Source organism: Molossus molossus, unplaced genomic scaffold (genome assembly GCF_014108415.1).
Source record: "Molossus molossus isolate mMolMol1 unplaced genomic scaffold, mMolMol1.p scaffold_m16_p_4, whole genome shotgun sequence".
In the NCBI taxonomy this organism is placed as follows: domain Eukaryota; kingdom Metazoa; phylum Chordata; class Mammalia; order Chiroptera; family Molossidae; genus Molossus; species Molossus molossus.
Window position 1 is genome coordinate 14819418 of NW_023425377.1, and position 18812 is coordinate 14838229.

The window sequence follows — 18812 nt, forward strand, 5'->3', positions numbered from 1 at the left end:
AGTATGGTGATTGATAGACTACTCACTTTCAGGTTATTCTCTGACACTTTCTTTTCCTTCATATATTGTCCTCTAGAATAAAAATATTTACATTCCTAAACTCTAGACACAGCCAATTCTTAATAAGAAAAAATAATAATATTTTTTTATTTGGGCTATCTTAGCTGATTTCACTTTTACATTTTATTTTTTATTTTTTTGTTTATTGATTTTAGTTGATTTTAGAGAGAGTGGAAGGGAGAAGGAGAGAGACATAGAAACATTGATGACTGACCACCTCCTGCATGCCCCCCACTGGAAATTAGGCCCACAACCTGGGCATGTGCCCTGACCAGTAATTGAACCGGCGATACTCAGCCACTGAGCCACACCGGCTGGGCTCACTTTTACATTTTAAAGGAATACATGTTATTTTGAAAAACTTTTTTTTTTTTTTTTTAATCCTCACCCGAGGACATTTTTCCATTCTTTGTTCAGGTAGAGTGGGGGGCAGAGAGAGGAACAGAGAGAGAGAGAGAGAAACATCGATGTGAAAGGGACACATCGAGTGGCTGCCACCCGCACAACCGACCAGGGCTGGGGACAAACTGCAACCGAGGTACATGCCCTTAGTGGGAACCGAACCCGAGTCTCTCAGGACAGTAGGCCGACGCTCTAACCGCTGAGCCAAACCGGCCAGGGCTTGAAAAACTTTTTTAAAGTTAACAGAACAGATGAGACAAAAAAGATAAAAATTTCAACTGAGTAAATGTGAAGATCTAATTGGCTTTATTAAATGATTCATGAATTGGGTAGCATCCTAACAACTACAAGAGCATTGGGAAAGTTTTTATAGGAAGAATGATGGGGCAAGGGAGATATTAAACAAACAAACATACAAACAAACAAACAAAGGTTATTCTGGGAGCCAGGATATCCTTTCTTTGCTGGAGGAAGAAGGGGAAGGATATTTGTCCTGCAGATGGTTCTTCTTTTCATGGGTCACAGATGAAAAGGGCCTATGTGACATAACCTTACTGGTGCTTGAGAAAGGAAAGTGTCTAAGCTGCTGCTGAAACTTGATCAATAACCAAGGGAACACAGTAAATCCCCAGCCGAGACCTTTCAGTGGGGCTAACCACATATACTTTAGTACCAATTAAAAAGTACCAATTAAAAAGATAAATGTTTATAGAAGGCAGTGCCCATTCTTTCTACATCCTGATAAAAATATAAAAATAAATGCTTCCAGAACCCTTTCCACAACTCCAGATTCCAGGTGCTTGGTGACCCCACCTTATCTGTATATTCTCTCCACCTGAAGTAAAGCTATCCTTGAATATATGTAATTAACTGAAACAGCTGGTGCATAGCTATATTTGTCTTTGTCCCCCTGCCTGTATAAATAGCTCTGAACTCTGCTCTCAGGCAATGTCCTCAGATGGAATCAAATAAATCTCTTTTCTTAAATCTACAAAGGATCGAGTCTTCTTTTCCTTGACATGCTTGATGAGAAATCCCAGACTGGATGATTAGATTGTTTCTGGGAGAGGTTGAAACTACAATTAAATCCCTTTGGAGGGGTGGGGTGGTGAACTGGGGAGGGGGGAAGGGCTTGGGAGAGGGAAGTAAAGTTGGAGAACCCCAGAAAACAGGTAGAAAGCTTCTAATTCTTTGCTACATCCTCATAGGGGAGATAAATGCCAGGTTGAGGTGGGAACAGGGAATGGAGACCTTGAAGGAAGCCCCCATCCTAAGCCTCAGAACATGGTTCTTGAGTCCAGACCAGGACTGTCTTCAGTGGTTTTTAAAGTATAAGATGTCATATCAGATTTTAAAAGACTTAGCTTTTTTCTTTTTTCTTTTTGTTTTTCTTACGGCTAAATGATATGCTGGATATATTGGGTTAAACAAAATATTGCAAAAAAATATTACCTGTTTCTATTGTCTTAATATGGCTACTGGAATGTTTAAAATGACACCTAGGATTGGCATTATATTTCTCTTGGACGACGTTGGACGACGTTGCATTTAAAGGGTTTTAAGCTTGGGTGGTGGTACGTGATATAAACAAATTTGGGCTTTGAAAAAATTTCCCTGCAGTGTGGAGCACTAACACCAAGGAGTCAGAAGATTGGCAAAACTGGAGGTCTCGCGAGACCAACGTCTAGGGATCCTGAGATCCAAAGAGTTAGTTATTAGTGCGCATGTGTCCCGCGGTGGCTGCCGGGAACGCTGAGAACAGGAAGTAAACATTGACGCATTGGCTTTGTTGCTGTGGATGGTTTTGGGGTCCGCTGCGACAGGACTGGGTGAGGAATTAATGTGGGAACTTGGGTGGGGAAGGTGGGGAGGCGAGCGGGAGCCGGGACGGTGCGGGGGAGTGGGGCGGGCGAGAGGGCGGTTACAAGGAGAGGAATGTGAAGCCAGAGAACCCCGGAAATTGGGCTGGAAGCTTCTATTTCCTAAGATAGTCTCAAGGGGGCGGGTGGGGGGGGGGTGAATACCAGATCGAGGAGGGAACAGGGAACGCCGACCGAGATTGAAACCGCTGTCCTAAGCCTCAGGCATGGTACTTGGGCCCAGTCAGACTAGGACTGTGGCTTCTGTGATTTTTAACGTAAAAATTATGTCATTGGAGTTGCACCGCCCAGTGTCATAGTTATTAGCTGCTTGTGGCTCTTAAACACTTGAAATGTGCCTAGTCTGAGTAAGTGTAACATCCATATCAGATTTTAAAGACTTCGTTTATTTATTTTTTTTCTTATGGCGAAATGATATGCTGGGTGTATTGGGTTAAATAAAACATTTATTGCAAAAGTAAATTTACCTGTTTCTTTCTGTTGTCTTACTATGGCTACTGAAGTATTTTAAATGACATGTAGTAAGGGGGAAAGGAGTAACACTAAGGTGGTAGCATTGAGAAGAGAATTAGATGAATATGAATGATATTCAGAAGGTGAAAATAATTTTTAATGATGAAATAGGTATGGGGATTAGCTAGACCACTTAAGAGATGAACGTTGGTGTTTTTCATTAAGAGAGGGAACTGTAGAAGGAGACTTGATTTCATAGAGAAGATCATGAGTTTGAATTAAGATCTGTTGAGTTTAGGTCTCTATGAGACCTCTAAGTGGAGATGCTGTGAAATAAGCAATTGGAATATATGTATCTGAAGCTCAGAAGACAGTTCTGGAGTAGAGAAATAAATTGGAGCCACTGGTGGTATATTGTGACTACCAAAGCCTTGGAAATAGAGGAGATTGTTCACTAGTGGAGCTCAAGGTGATGAAAAAGGCTCTAGGATTGAGCCATGCAGAATCCAAAATTAAATAAATAGGCAGAAATGGATAAACCTGCAAAGGAGAAAGGAGGAGCAGCAAGAGGGGTACAAGGAAAACCAGAGGAGTGTGGTGTCCTGTAAGCCAAAGGATAAGACTATATCAAAGAGAGAGGGAACAGAACTGAAAAGAATAACTTAGTGGTAACTCTTCAGAGTGGTAAGGGTTAGAAGCTAAATTAGAGCAATTGAGGAGGGAAGCAGATGATGATGAAATAGAGATAATAAATACAAATAACTCTTAAGGCATTCAGTCTTTAAGTGTAACAAAGATCAGACCCTGTTAATTCATTAAGAGTTAGTGTAGTAGAAAAGGTTAACATTTACAGAGAAGAATTCAGGAATGTGTATGAGAGAGTCTTATGAAATTTTAAATACATGTATATCTCTCTCCATTTGTAAATTAGAATTGAGGGAGTACCTACAGCAATAGAGACTTATTTATGGGGAAGAGAACCTGCCTTTACAAATACTATGAAAGAATAAGAACATGAAACTTTATAACTCACAGTATGTGTTATTAGGATAGTTAGTACATTTGATAGTTTCACTGATGAACTCATGAAGGCCTAGTTTATACCAATATAGATTTCTTCCTTTTCATAGAGAAGGCCAGGTAAAAATGTCGGCTGCAGCTGTGGATACAGTTAATGCTGCCCCGTTGTCGGGGTCCAAAGAAATGAGTTTGGAGGAACCAAAGAAGATGACCAGAGAGGACTGGAGAAAGAAGAAGGAGCTAGAAGAACAGCGTAAACTGGGTAATGCTCCTGCGGAAGTTGATGAAGAAGGAAAGTAAGTAATTGTTAGCATGATCTGTTCGTTTACAATTCACATTCATGTCTACTGTATCAATTCCTCATCCTTTGACAGGAAGCTATGTTTACCATTTACATCATGTTTGTTTTATTTATTTTATCAAACTCATATGTGTAAGGTTTAGTAATCAAATAATATTGAAGGACTTATAATAAACAGCTATAGTCCTTTTCAACTTTTCCCATTGCCTGTCCCACTGTACAAGAATGACTAATTATAGATCTTTGTATTTTTGAATTTTTCTGGCTGAGAACTCCACATGTCTAAATAATATACTTAACCCATTATTTTAATCAACTCTAAGACATTATTAGTTTATTTCTTGCTCTGATATATGATTTATCTCACTAAAATACATTTCTCTTCCTCCTTCAGTTATATCACTGTTCTTAGTTTCTTTTTGGGAAATTTTTTCACTCTAATTTGAATTATTTTTTATTCTCTTTTTTTAAATTACGTTACAGAGATATCAAGCATCTTCTTCCCTCTCTCCCTGCCACCTCCCTCCCCCCCCAACTGCAATATCTCCATTCTTAGATTCTGCATAGGCTACCTTTAGTAATTGTAATATCAAATATTTAAAAACTTTATTCTTTTATTTTATTACAGAGATATCAACCCTCATATTCCTCAGTATATTTCTTCAGTGCCATGGTATATTGATCCATCAAAAAGACCTACTTTAAAGCATCAGAGACCACAACCAGAAAAACAAAAGCAGTTCAGTTCATCTGGAGAATGGTACAAGAGGGGTGTAAAAGAGGTATGTAACACCCTTTACCACAATACTATATAAAGTAGAAATAGATCACATAACCTTCTATTTGGTATTCAAATTCACAATACATATGACATTAGCTTCTGTATTTTATTTTATAAAGTTTATATTGCTGAAGTTCTTAAACTTTCTCATTTATAAAAGTGTAGGAGACTCTAGTTATCCTCTTAACAAATAAATAATTTTACTAGACATTATGAGAGCCAATGTTATTTCTAACTTATTCAGATAAATAAAACATGTTCTTGCCTAGCTGGTGCGGCTCAGTGATTGAATGTCGACCCATGCACCAAGAGGTTGCTGGTTCGATTTCCGGTCAGGGCACATGCCCGGGTAATGGGCCCGAACCCCAGTGGGGGCATGCAGGAGGCAGTCAGTCGATGTTCTCTTTCATCGATGTTTTTATCTCTCTCTCCTTCTCCCTTCCTCTCTCTCTCAAATCAATTTTTTAAAAAATAATAAAATAAATAAAACATGTTCTTTGTTTTTCTGTGTATTCATTTATAGAATGCCATAACTACTAAGTACCGCAAAGGAGCATGTGAAAATTGTGGGGCCATGACACACAAGAAGAAAGACTGCTTTGAGGTAAATTCACTTTTGAGGATTTCAGAAAATCTTGTCAGCATCTTTCTTTCTTTATTCCTTATCAGAGAGCTTAATTCTATTTTTCTAAAATTACCTATTACTTAGTTAAATAAAAATTAATTTGCATGAAATTAGTTCAGCATCAAATTTTTCTGCTGGAAGACTTAACTCTTAATTTTATGAAATAGACCATAAAGTCCCGTGGTATGTTCACACTAGCTCTGTAAAGATTATAGGAAATTTTCCTCTGGGCTACAGGTACTTAGAGAAAGATTAATCTTACTCTGTTTTCCAGAGACCTAGGCGAGTTGGAGCAAAATTTACAGGAACTAACATAGCTCCAGACGAACATGTCCAGCCTCAGCTGATGTTTGACTATGATGGGAAGAGGGATCGGTGGAATGGCTACAATCCAGAAGAGCACATGAAAATTGTAGAAGAGTATGCCAAAGTTGATCTGGTGAGCAAAATTCTCTGCTTTCCTAGTATCCTTAAAGAATGTACATTTTGCACTGTCTCGAATTTAGCAATTCTATTTTTTGAGCCTTCAAGTAGTTTAAAATGGAGGCATTTTTATGTAAGTCTAATTGAATAATGTACATAAACAATGTGCTGGTCCTATTTGGTAGCAATTTCTTTTTATGTGATTCTTGTGTTGTCCTTTACTTCCTGACTTAGGTTGCAAAAAATTAGTGGAAGCATGAGAACAGATCGTGTCCAAGCTTTTGGCTTTTTGAGATTATAAAATTGGTTCCCAGACTGTATCATGGCCATGGGCCTATTTTACAATTGGCTCAGAGCATTTGAAAGGTGATAAAAGGGGAGGGACTAAGATAATTTGTTTCAGAAAATTGAATTTTACTTTAATTCGACGTCAATTTTATTCTGTTTTCACCTACTCACCCCCATTCTTTAAAAACCATAGTCACAGTGACCTTTTATTTCTCTAAGGGGGAGATAACATTTAAAAATCATGGGATATCACATAACCTAAACTTTATCTTTTCTTGAACAGTGAAACATATGGTGATGCTAGGCCTGCCTGGCAAGAGTCAGTCATCTAGAGACAGGTGGCAACTGCCCCTTTGGATAGGGCTTGCCATCTGCAGTTTACCACAGGTGCTGTCTGGCTCATTTTCCATTCATGCCTGGTGCAAACAGTTCCTTAGAGAGGCATAGGTCTAGATGCCTGGAAATCTCAAAGAGAAGACCTTGTCTGCTGACCTTTTCTGAAAACAATAGACTTATTCCCTTTAAATATATTACAAAAATTAAATGTTAATGCAAATGTTTTGTTTGTTTTCTTTTTGTGGCTAGGCAAAACGAACACTGAAAGCCCAGAAACTTCAAGAAGAATTAGCTTCAGGAAAATTAGTGGAACAGGCTGTAAGTAATAAAAATATTTCAAATCTTTGTAAACAAAAACTGAAAATTGAAACAAGAATTTATATATCTCAATGTTAGAAAAGATTTTAGGAGGAGAGAAGCGCTATTGAGGGGGAAGAGTAAAACTAACACTTTTATATCATTCATCAGAATACAAATTGATGTAATCATTTGGGAAAGAATAGTGCCTTAAAATACTTCTATACCTTTTCAAATTATTAGAGCCATCCATCCTAAAGAATTTTCTAATATTCAGAAAAATCATTATGCACAAAGATGTTCATCATAGCAGTTTTGTTAATAGCAAGAAATTGAAATAGCTTAAATTTCCAGGAATAGGAAATTGGCGAAGTGAGCGATCCTGCATCTGCATGACAGCATAGTTCTTAAAGTGGCTTTTATCAAGACTTAGTAATAACACTGGATAACACTTAGATTTTTTTTTTTTTTTTTTTTTTTTTTTATCCTCACCCGAGGACATTTTTCCATTTTTTTTTTGTTCAGGTAGAGTAGGAGGGGGAGAGAGGAACAGAGAGAGAGAGAAACATCGACGTGAAGGGACACATCGAGTGGCTGCCACCCACACGACTGACCAGAGCCGGGGACAAACTGCAACCGAGGTACATGCCCTTAGCGGGAACCGAACCCGGGTCTCTCGGGACCGCAGGCCGACGCTCTAACCGCTGAGCCAAACCGGCCAGGGCATAACACTTAGATTTTAATGACACATGCAAAAGTCTGATAATATCATCACATAAAAAAATACCAGAATACCAGATCTCATTTAATGTAGTTATTGAATTTTTCTACATACTCTTTTTTCTCTCTCACTATTTTCCATAATGAATGTGATAATTTTATAGCTAGGCAAAAATATTTTTATATTAAAAAAAAAACATTGCAGCCAATTTGTTTCTTGTTTTATTCATGTCAGCTTAATAGTTAACATATATTGTGCTTGTTAAGAGTTTTGAAAGTTTATTTTTAAAAAATTTATGGCACAAGTAAATGGTAAACATTTGGTATTTAAATTCCTAAAAGGCACTTTTACAAACAGACAGAACCAACTAAATAAGTAAGTAGTCACTAAGGCCACCTGTCTGCCAAGTTCACAGCACAAGCTAACAGGTAGATATTAAAATCCAGCTTTGCCCCTGGCTAACAAGACTGTCCTAGAAAAATTAATGTGCCTCTCTGAGCCTCAGTTTATCCTCCCTAAAGTTGGCTACCCCACTCCCACCCCAGGGGGCTTTGCATACATATCACATAGTAAACACTTGGTAATTAATAGCCATTGTTGTAATTATTATTAATTATTCCTAACTTGGAAAAATGAAAAGTGGCCTGTTTCTTTGGATCTAACATATTTTCTGTTACAAGTATATAACTTATTTCCCCAGTAAACATTGTTAAGTATATGTAGAAGACTGGAAATTTTTGTCCACTTGGATACTTGGGTATTAAGATTAACTTTTTATTGTAGAGCAGTCTACTACAGAGATTTAGCTGTCTGTATAGCAATATAAATGTCCTTTGTTGAACTAGCAACTTTTGGGAATGCCAAAAAAAATCTTTTTAAATATTTCTGATTTTGAAAGTAACATATACTAAGTGAAATAAAAATTAGAAAATTAGAAAGAACAAATATTTCTATTAACTATTAACATTTTGAAGTAGGCCTTTCCTGGTCCTACTCCACCCCCTCCACCCCCCAAACACACACATATCTATATACATGTGTAATTACAACAACAACATGTGTTGTATGTGGATTCATCTTCATATAACTCAAGTATCACCTATTTCTTCAAGGAAACAATATACAGTGCAATGATTACTTGTTTTCTGCATCATTAAATATAGACCTATTACTTTTGTATAAGTTCACATGTTTCAAAGCTCAAAACAATTTAAGATGTACAGCAAAATGTCTGTCACTCTTTCCTCCATCCACCCTATCTCTAAACCTCATCCTCCCATAACCTTTTGTATTTTCCTTATGGATTTTTAAAAAGTGTATTATGTAAATACAAACTAATAGAAACATATAAAAGTTTATTCTCACTTTTTATCTCTCTTTTTTTAAACAAAAAAGGTATCAAATTATACATATTTTTCTGCATCTTGGATAGAACCCCTTTTTATAGTTGTACAATGTTCATTGACTGCAATAATTTATATAACCAGTCATCTATTGTTAGTTTGATTTTTTCCCCAAAATCTTTAATATTGTATATAAAATCTGCAAATCAGCCCTGGCCCAGTGGCTCAGTTGGTTGGAACATTGTCATGTACATGAAAAGGTTGTTGGTTTGATCCCTGGTTGGGGCACATATGGGAGGTGATCGATGTTTCTCTATTTCTCTCTCTCTCTCTCCCTCTCTTTTCTCTCCCCTTCCTCCCTCCCTCCCTTCCTTTCTTCTTTCCTTCCTCCCTCCCTTCCCTCCTTCCTTCCTCCCTTTCTCTAAACATATCCTCAGATGAGGATTTTTTTAAAAATTATATAATATTGCAAATCACATTTTTTTTTTTATCCTCACCCGAGGACATTTTTCTATTTTTTGTTCAGGTAGAGTGGGAGGGAGAGAGAGGAACAGAGAGAGAGAGAAACATCGACGTGAGAGGGACACATCGAGTGGCTGCCACCCGCACGACCTACCAGGGCCGGGGACAAACTGCAACTGAGGTACATGCCCTTAGCGGGAACCGAACCCGGGTCTCTCTGGACCACAGGCCGACGCTCTAACCGCTGAGCCAAACCAGCCAGGGCCCAAGGACATTTTTTGATATTTTTTTCAGATAGAGTGGCCAAGCCCTTTGAACTCTTTTATTTTATTTATTACTTTTATTTCTCTTGTGTAGATACCTAGTAGTGGAATTTTTAGGTCATATGGAAAATTTGTTTCGCTTTTTTAAAACTACCAAGATTTTTTTTTTTTTGTAACTCTCACTCGAGGATATTTTTCTATATATTTTCAGATAGAGCGGGAGGGAAGGAGGAAGAGAGAAAGAGAGACATTGATGTGAGAGGGACACATCGATTGGTTGCCACCCACATGACCCCAACCAGGGCCAGGGTCAAACTGCAACTGAGGTACATGCCCTTGGCCAGAATTTGAGCCCAGGTCTCTGGTTTGCGGGCCAACGCTCTAACTGCTGAGCAAAACTGGCCAGGGCATGAACCCTTTTAATTGGAAATGATGAAATACTGACTACTTTGCTATCGTTCTGTGGAGTTACAGAAAATCCTAACCAATTGCTAGTGAAACTGTGTGTCTGTGACAAGAATTTCAGGCTCTCCTTAAATCACAATGTGGTGTTACTTGAGTAGATTTTTTCATAGCCAAATTTATATAGAGGCTGTTTGGGCTCTAACAGCATTTATTACGTGGTCCTGGTAGTATTTTCTTTTTGAACTTGATAGAAAACTAGTGAAGTTTCATGAAAATGATATGTCTAAGATGAACACATATGAAATGAATATTTATTGGGTGCATTGATCATTTCAGTCTTTCTATTTCCTTTGTGTGGGATTGCAATTTTATATCAATGAAAATTCTCTAGAAATGTTCTGGTTTCTAATCAAATTCTTTACAGTGATATACTTGTATTAAGAACTTATGTGCTCACCCAGCTAGTGTGGCTCAGTGGTTAAGCATTAACCCATACACCAAGAGGTCGCCGGTTTGATTTCCAGTCAGGGCACATGCCCAGCTTGTGGGCCAAATCACCAGGTGGGGGCATGCAGGAGGCAACCAATCGATGTTCTCTCTCATCGATGTTTCTGTCTCTCTCTCCCTCTCCCTACCTCTTTCTCTAGAAATCAATAAAGAAAAAAAATTTAAAAAAAAAAGAACTTACGTGCTCAATGAAGTGAGAAATATGAGAATTTGTTCAGTTAGATTTGTTTAATTATCTTAATTATGTTCTTAAAGTGTTAAATAATCAATAGGTTTAGTAGAATAAACTAACACATTTTTTTTTTTCCTTCTGTCATGATGCAGAATTCTCCAAAACACCAGTGGGGAGAAGAGGAACCAAATTCTCAGATGGTAATGAATGTTTGTCCTCGTTGGGTATAAATTTTCAATTTCTGATGGTTAATATAATAATATAATTATTACTGATTATATTAATAATAGCTTTAAAGAACACAAGTCGTGCCCTAGCCAGTTTGGCTCAGCGGTTAGAGTGTCGACCTGCGGTCCGGAGAGACCCGGGTTCGGTTCCCGCTAAGGGCACGTACTTCGGTTGCAGTTTGTCCCCGGCCCTCGTTGGTCGTGCGGGTTGCAGCCACTCGATGTGTCCCTTCACGTCGATGTCTCTCACTCTCTCTCCCTTCCTCTCTCTCCCTCCCACTCTATCTGTACAAAAAATGGAAAAATATCCTCGGGTGAGGATAAAAAAAAAAAAAGAACACAAGTCGCCCTGGCCGGTTTGGCTCAGCGGTTGGAGCGTCGACCTGCGGTCCAGAGAGACCCACTTTCGGTTCCCGCTAAGGGCATGTACCTCGGTTGCAGTTTGTCCCCGGCCCTGGTTGGTTGTGCGGGAAGCAGCCACTCGATGTGTCCCTTTCACGTCAATGTTTCTCTGTCTCACTCTTCCTCTCTCTCCCTCCCACTCTATCTGAACAAAAAATGGGAAAAAAATGTCTTCGGGTGAGGGTAAAAAAATAAAGAAAGAAAGAACACAAGTCACTAAGGGTATGGTTAAAGGGAAATGAAAGGAAAACAACTAAATGCTATTCTTTTTTTCTCACTATTCTTTATTCTTTTTCCCTCTTCCTCTTTCAGGAAAAAGATCATAATAGTGAGGATGAGGATGAAGATAAATATGCAGATGATATTGACATGCCTGGACAGAACTTTGACTCGAAGAGACGAATTACTGTTCGGAATCTTAGGATTCGAGAAGATATTGCGAAAGTAAGCCTGGCCAACTTAATGTACACATTCAAAAAATACTTGTCTTCCCAGCCTAAATTTTATCTACCTGTCTGTTATGTGGGCAGTATATAGGTAATATAGTCATTCCAAAATTAGGTATCATTTTGGGTTTTTTCTGTTCATCTGTGCCCCAGAATGCATTCACACATAGGATTGATTGTGATCAACTTCTGGTCTGCTGAAATTTTTTTGTTGGAAGAAACATTAATGTAATCTTTGAACATTTTTCTCTTCTAGTATTTGCGGAATTTAGATCCAAATTCTGCTTACTATGATCCCAAAACTAGAGCGATGAGAGAGAATCCCTATGCTAATGCAGGAAAGAATCCAGATGAGTAAGTACTGAGTCAGATGTACCTATTTCAGGATGATGGCTGGGAGGGGTGGGACGTCTACTATAAAACTGAATCTGAATTAAAATGAACATCGTCTGCGGTTGGGTCAGAAAAGAATTAACTGTCTTAAAGAAATCAATCTCTGAAACAGTTTTCTTTTTCAATTTGTGTTTACAGAGTGAGCTATGCAGGAGATAACTTTGTTAGATACACGGGTGATACCATTTCAATGGCTCAGACACAGTGTAAGTGTTTGCTGTATTGTCAAGGCATCTTATATCAGCTCACAAGAAAGTTGGGAGCATTTTAGAAATATTATGTAGCTGACAACTTACTGTGATGTTTTAATTGCCCTAGTGTTTGCTTGGGAAGCCTATGACAAGGGCTCTGAAGTGCATCTGCAGGCCGATCCTACCAAACTAGAGCTCTTGTATAAGTCCTTCAAAGTCAAAAAAGAAGACTTCAAAGAACAGCAAAAAGAAAGCATCCTGGAAAAGGTAATTTTGACCAAAACGCTAAAGAACATTTCTTAAAGAGAAATCACCAGTTAATAAGCATTTGCTCTACACTTGAAATACAATACAAAGAAGGTCCCTTTTAATCTATCAGGAATAGTCCTTTTTTCCCATTGACTTAATCATTTGGCAAACAGTATCAGGATAGCTGTATCCCTGAGCTTTGGTAGTAAAATAAACCACCCCAGATCATAGTAACTTAAAACAAACATTTGTTTTTTCTCATGAATCTATATGTCAGCTGGGTCTCCTGGTCTGGGCCTGCTCATCTGAGGCTGGATGGTCTAGGATGGCCTTACTCTGGTCTTTCACAGTTAGGAAGATTGTCTTGTCTGAAACAGTCCATCTCTGCCCTGCCTGGGCTCTCGTCCTCCAGAAGGCTAGTCCAGCTTCTTTCCATGGCATTGTCAGGATACCAGAGACTAGTAAGAGGTACGCCCCAGTGCATGAGTGATTTGGGGGCCTTTCGTTCATCACATTTGCCAGTTTCCCATAGGCCACAACAAGTAATGTGACCAACCCAGTTTCAAGGAATGGAGAGACAGACTCTTCAGGGAAGGAACAGCAAAGCCATGTGGCAAATGGGCATGTGTACAGGATAAGAGGAATGTATGGCTACAGTCAACATAATAACAACTGAGACATCTTGTATTTGCCTATGAAAACTTGATGGCTTTTTTTCCCACTGTTTGGTATAACAAGGCCCATAAATAGTATTTCTTTAATCTTTCTGATTGGAAATAAATAAACCCTTCAGTAGATTGTTGAATGCAAATCTTTATTGTAAAATGTATTTAATAATGTTCAATGTTTTTTTAGTATGGTGGCCAAGAACATTTGGATGCCCCTCCAGCTGAATTGCTTTTAGCTCAGACAGAAGACTATGTGGAGTACTCAAGACATGGGACAGTCATTAAGGGACAAGAGCGGGCTGTCGCCTGCTCTAAATATGAGGAGGATGTGAAGATCCACAACCACACGGTAATGTGTTAAGACAGAACCATTTTGTGTCTTTGTTAGCATTTTGCTCTGGATTGTATTTTTACATTACGATTTCATTATTGAATTATTGCTGTGCTTTTCTTTTCTTTTTTTACATTTTAAGTTTGTTTTATTTTTTTATTTTAAATATGTTTTTATTGATTGTTTTAGAGAGAGAGAAAGGGAGAGATAGAAACATCGATGTGAGAGAGAGACATCAGTGGGCTACCTCCTGCACGCCCCTCACTCGGGATCGACCCCAAAACCCAGGCATGTGCTCTGACCAGAAATCAAACTGGGACCTCTCAGTCCATGGGACAACGCTCAATCCACTGAGCCACACCAGCTGGGCCTCAGGTTACATTTTAAATAACATCTCTCTTTCTCTCTTTGCAGCATATCTGGGGATCTTACTGGAAGGAAGGCCGATGGGGATACAAATGCTGTCACTCTTTTTTCAAGTATTCCTATTGTACTGGAGAAGCTGGGAAGGAGATTGTTGTAAGTAATTGTCCTGTAGTTCTTATAGCTGTAAAACAACCAAAGCTCCTAAGTCATAATCTGTGTGAAACATATATATCCTTGTGCTTTAGATTTAACTTTTTCTTACATGATTGATAACACTGATACTCAAGTCCAATTACATATATTTTCCCACAGAATTCAGAGGAATGTATTGTAAATGATATGAATGGAGAAGAATCTATGAAAAAACCTCAAACCCTCGTGGAGGTAAGTGTATAAATCATTTGTCTTGAGTTTTTAAATCCCTAAGGGAGGACTTTAAACCTTGCTCTAGAGCTTTGTTTTTGCATCAAAAACGCTGTATTTTAATCCTCCCTGTCAGATACATCAGGAAAAACTAAAAGAGGAGAAAAAGAAGAAAAAGAAGAAGAAGAAGAAGCATCGAAAGAGCAGTTCAGATAGTGATGACGAAGAAAAGAAACATGAAAAACTGAAAAAGGTACTTTGTAAAGTCTAAATAGTAAAAGTGACAACAGTATTCATTATTGGTAAGGGACCTTAGGAAATAAATTAGTCCTGTGTCTAAGTTCACTTTAAAAATGAAGAGATGCATTCCCATTCTGGGTGATTTGCTCAGGTCCCCTTGTATCAGGTCAGAATGCAAATGAAGATTTTGTGTGTCTCAATATTGCCTGCTTCTTGGAATATTTGACAAATATCACTAATGCAAAAAAAAAAAAGTGCTTTGTAAAGCCGTAATTTTAGAGTTGTTGACATGTTGCCCAGAAAGAATTGCCTCTAGTTCTATAATCTGTAAGTTTCATCGAGTCCTTGGGAAAAGTCAGAATTGCAGTCCCCACCAGAAGCATCACTGTGGGTTTGTCAGTAAAATAAACGTCATTTCAATTTTTGCTATTAAGTACAAATTCTTTCTTTCTTTCTTTTTTTAATTAAAAACCCTTTATTTTACTAGAGCACTTTTAGGTCCAAGCAAAATTGAGAGAAAGGTACAGCTATTTTCTATAATATCACACTTGTAGCCTCCCATATAATATCAACATCCCCCACCAGATTAGTACATTGTTAAAACTGATGAGCCTGCATTGACTCATAATAGTCACCCAATATCTATCTAGTTCACCTTATTTTTTTAAATTGAATTTATTGGGGTGACGGTTAATAAAATTATATAGGTTTTAAGAGTACAAGTCTAATATGTCATCTATAGTATGTTCAACACCCCAGGTCAAGTCTCCTTCCTTCAACATTTTCCGCCCCCTTTACCATCTTTTTTTTTTTTTTTTTTCAGGGGCCATGCTAATCTTCTCTGTATCGTTCCAATTTTAGTATATGTGCTGCCGAAGCGAGCACCCCCTTTACCATCTTAAGTAAAAATTCTTTAACATTGAAAATACTATAGAATCTTTTGGGCTCTATGAAAATAATTATATGAGCCAAATGTGATTAGTTGCAGCTTGATAGTAAAAGGGCTGACTCCCAAACTCTTTCAGGTACCGTAGTTTTTGATGTAGCAGTTCATACTCAATAGTCTTTGGTATTCTGCCACTTTGGAACAGAGAGAACTGGTGGAGAGCGCTGGCACTCACGTTTGTCCCTCTCCCTGCAGGCACTGAATGCAGAGGAGGCCCGCCTTCTTCATGTCAAGGAGCTCATGCAGGTTGATGAGAGGAAGCGGCCTTACAACATCCTGTATGAATCTCGGGAGCCCACCGAGGAGGAAATGGAGGCCTATAGAATGAAGCGTCAGAGGCCAGATGACCCCATGGCCTCCTTCCTTGGACAGTAGTAACTAGTCGCAGATGGTCACCGATGTTACCATCTGATGATACATTCTTTTCAGCTTCTTGCCGATGACTGTAGATGGAAAAGTCTGTGTCCACTCATCTTGCTGCCTGACTTTAATAAAGCCTCCAGGAGTCTAATAGTAAATTTGTTCCTTCCACGTTGAAGAAGTAGAAGAAAAACAAAGTGGAGGTACATTAAGTACAGATTACGATTTTTATTTCCAAGTTTATATTAGTGATATGGAAGGAGGAGCTCTCTCGTGCACACGTGAACTCTCTCTCATCTTTACAGTTCAGTCTTAAACTTTATTTCTTCAATTTTTATGGCCCCTTATCTGGTGTTTGACACATTTTAAAGGTAGATTAACTACTCTTTCTCAAAACTAGGGCTTCATTTTTTTTAATTAGTAGTAACTATAATTGTAGTTATTTTATAGTCATTTGTTTTTGCCTTCTAAGCTTTTCCTGGTCTGCAGCTAAAAAAATTCAATGTGAATGGAAATTTGTAGGACATGTGAATAACTTTATCCTCTGTGGTAATAATTCCTCACAGCTACACCCAGAACTAAATTTAACCTGTGAACGGAAAAAAATAACTGTTTTGTCATTTTTATTTTGGTTAATCCTCACTAGAGGGTATTTTTCCACTGATTTTTAGAGAATGGGAGGGAGGGAGGGAGGGAGGGAGGGAGGGAGGGAGGGAGGGAGGGGGAGAGAGGGAGAGAAAGAAAGAAACATGGATGCTGAAGAGATAACATCAACTGGTTGCCTCCCCCGTGACCCCAACCCAGATACATGCCCTTGACCGGAATCTAACCCAATACCCTTCAGTCTGCAGGCTGATGCTCTGACCTCTAAGCCAAACCAGCCGGGGCTGTTTTTTCATCCTTTAATCAGAGTTGACCAATCAGTGTTAGGTCTTTTACCATTTTGGACATAAGTATTTAGACACCAAAATCCTTTCCTTTTTTCGTAGAGGGTATTGTTTGTGATACTATTATTTTGTTTTGTTTTAATTGTGATTGCCATTACATGACAAACATGAATATTAAATTTGATTTCAAAAGCTTGTAGATTCTCTTGTACCTAATCTTTGTAGCCAGCAGATGTCACTTTGTAAAATTTGCAAAAGCAAAATCTAAAGTTGATGGTTTCTTATAGGGCTACTAGTAACTGCAGTTGCCATGATGCTCAAGCCTCTTCTATGAACATTGTCAAAATAATACTGACAGTGAAAGCAGGGTCCATGAAAGAAACGAGTTAAAAACCTCTGACCGAATACATTGATTTTTTTTTCAATCCTCACCTAAGGATATTTTTTTTCATTGATTTATAGAGAGAGTGGAAGGGAGCATGGGAAGAGAGAGGAGAAAGAAACATTGATGTGAGAGAAAAGAAACACCTCGATTGGTTGCCTCCCGCACACACCCCAACCAGGGCCGGGGATTAAACCTGCAACCCAGGTACATGCCCTTGACCAGGAATTGAACCTGTAACCCTTCCGTGTGCAGGCCGACACTCTAACCACAGAGCCACACCGGTGAGGGTGAATCCATTGACTTAACAGCTGGTGGGATTTTCTCAGCTACCAAAATTTACTAGGATACTGCATTAAGTTAGCATCTTAGAATTCTGGTGGGAGAGTGAATCAAATTGTCAAGTACTGTGGATATATACATGGTATCTAGATTCAGACTGGTACGCAATTAAAACAGCAATGCAAACATCTAATTCTTACCCACTTTAAGAATGTCAAAGTTTATGTTTTCATATTCCTGGTTGAACATAGTTCAATATACATCTGAGATTGGTGTTTTGTATCTTATTTATCTTTTGTTAATAAAGATCTTACTTAACTATGAGAATACTTAACTATGAATGGTTTGTAGTATTATTTCAAAGATTTGGTAGAAAAGTGGTTGTTGATAGGGCTCTGAGGGAATGGTTAGCTTCTGTGAGTTGGATAAAAAAATTTTCATGGTCCTTTAACTCAAAAAATATGACACCTATCCTTTCTGGGCCTCTGTTCCAACTTCTGTGAAAACTTATTTACTCTGATTTTAGGAAAGATTCTGTAATATCTGAAATCATGTCTTATTTCTGTTTTAAGAAAGGTAATACTCAGAACATTATTCAAGATAATGTGCTTTGATGTTTATTTCGATAATAGCTGCCTTTTGAGTGCTGTAATTTTCACATATAACTTATCTCCTCTAAAGAACTGCATGGGGTAATGGATGGTATTTCTACTTTACAATAAGTATATGAGCTTAATGAGTCCTAAGTAGTTTGCTCAAGGCCTAACAGTTAAAAGTGTTGGGACTGGGACATGAAGCCAGGTATCTCTGACTCTAAAGCTTATTCCTTTCTCTAATATTTAAGGCCCTGGTTTCTGGGCCAGGAATGCTGGTCTTTTGCAATGTTTTCCATTAATGCCCTTGAGAAGGCCTTCAGTTTTGACCAGGTTCACGAACTTTAACACCTGAAAATGATGCATCTGTCCTACATTCTTTTTTTTTCTTTATTGATTTTTAGAGAGAAAGAAAGGGAGAGAGAGAAACACTGATGTGAGGGAACATTGATCAGCTGCCTCCTGCTTGCCCCCCACTGAGGATTTGGCCTACAACCTGGGCATGTGCCCTGATTGGGAATGGAACTGGTGACCTGTCCTACATTCTTGAGCATTCTCTGGTCCCCCAGCTTTGTGGGATGCTTCTGACAAGATTGACTATACAAAAAAATAAAATAAAATGTCATTTCCTGAAGAATTCTTAACGAAAATCGGAAAGGGGGCTAATCCAATTTCTTTAAACAATGTTTTCTTGTTTCGTCTTTGGAGCTTATCTCTAATCTAGGTTTATTACTTTAAGGTCCTGTT

General features: G+C 38.3%; 1 protein-coding gene and 1 non-coding gene across 2 annotated transcripts; one reads left to right on the forward strand and one right to left on the reverse strand.

The window, feature by feature from the left end:
• Window positions 1-2202: 2202 nt before the first annotated feature.
• Window positions 2203-16056, forward strand: SLU7 (SLU7 homolog, splicing factor). Its single transcript, XM_036241158.1, has 16 exons — window positions 2203-2291; window positions 3926-4111; window positions 4745-4898; window positions 5421-5501; window positions 5797-5961; window positions 6819-6887; window positions 10892-10939; window positions 11681-11812; window positions 12071-12168; window positions 12346-12413; window positions 12526-12665; window positions 13503-13664; window positions 14061-14165; window positions 14325-14396; window positions 14512-14628; window positions 15757-16056. Exons 2-16 carry the CDS (start codon window positions 3942-3944, stop codon window positions 15934-15936), a joined length of 1761 nt encoding a protein of 586 aa, XP_036097051.1. The 5' UTR covers window positions 2203-2291; window positions 3926-3941; the 3' UTR covers window positions 15937-16056.
• Window positions 15393-15500, reverse strand: LOC118616615. Its single transcript, XR_004956610.1, has one exon. It is a non-coding gene; the product is annotated as a U6 spliceosomal RNA (small nuclear RNA).
• Window positions 16057-18812: the final 2756 nt, after the last annotated feature.

Bases quoted from the DNA above. Each gene is read 5' to 3' on its own strand.
- SLU7 (XM_036241158.1), top strand. From the start codon at position 3,942: ATGTCGGCTGCAGCTGTGGATACAGTTAATGCTGCCCCGTTGTCGGGG. The intron at 14,166-14,324 runs GTAAGTAATTGT...ATTTTCCCACAG, and splicing joins AAGCTGGGAAGGAGATTGTT to AATTCAGAGGAATGTATTGT. The intron at 14,397-14,511 runs GTAAGTGTATAA...CCTCCCTGTCAG, and splicing joins AACCTCAAACCCTCGTGGAG to ATACATCAGGAAAAACTAAA.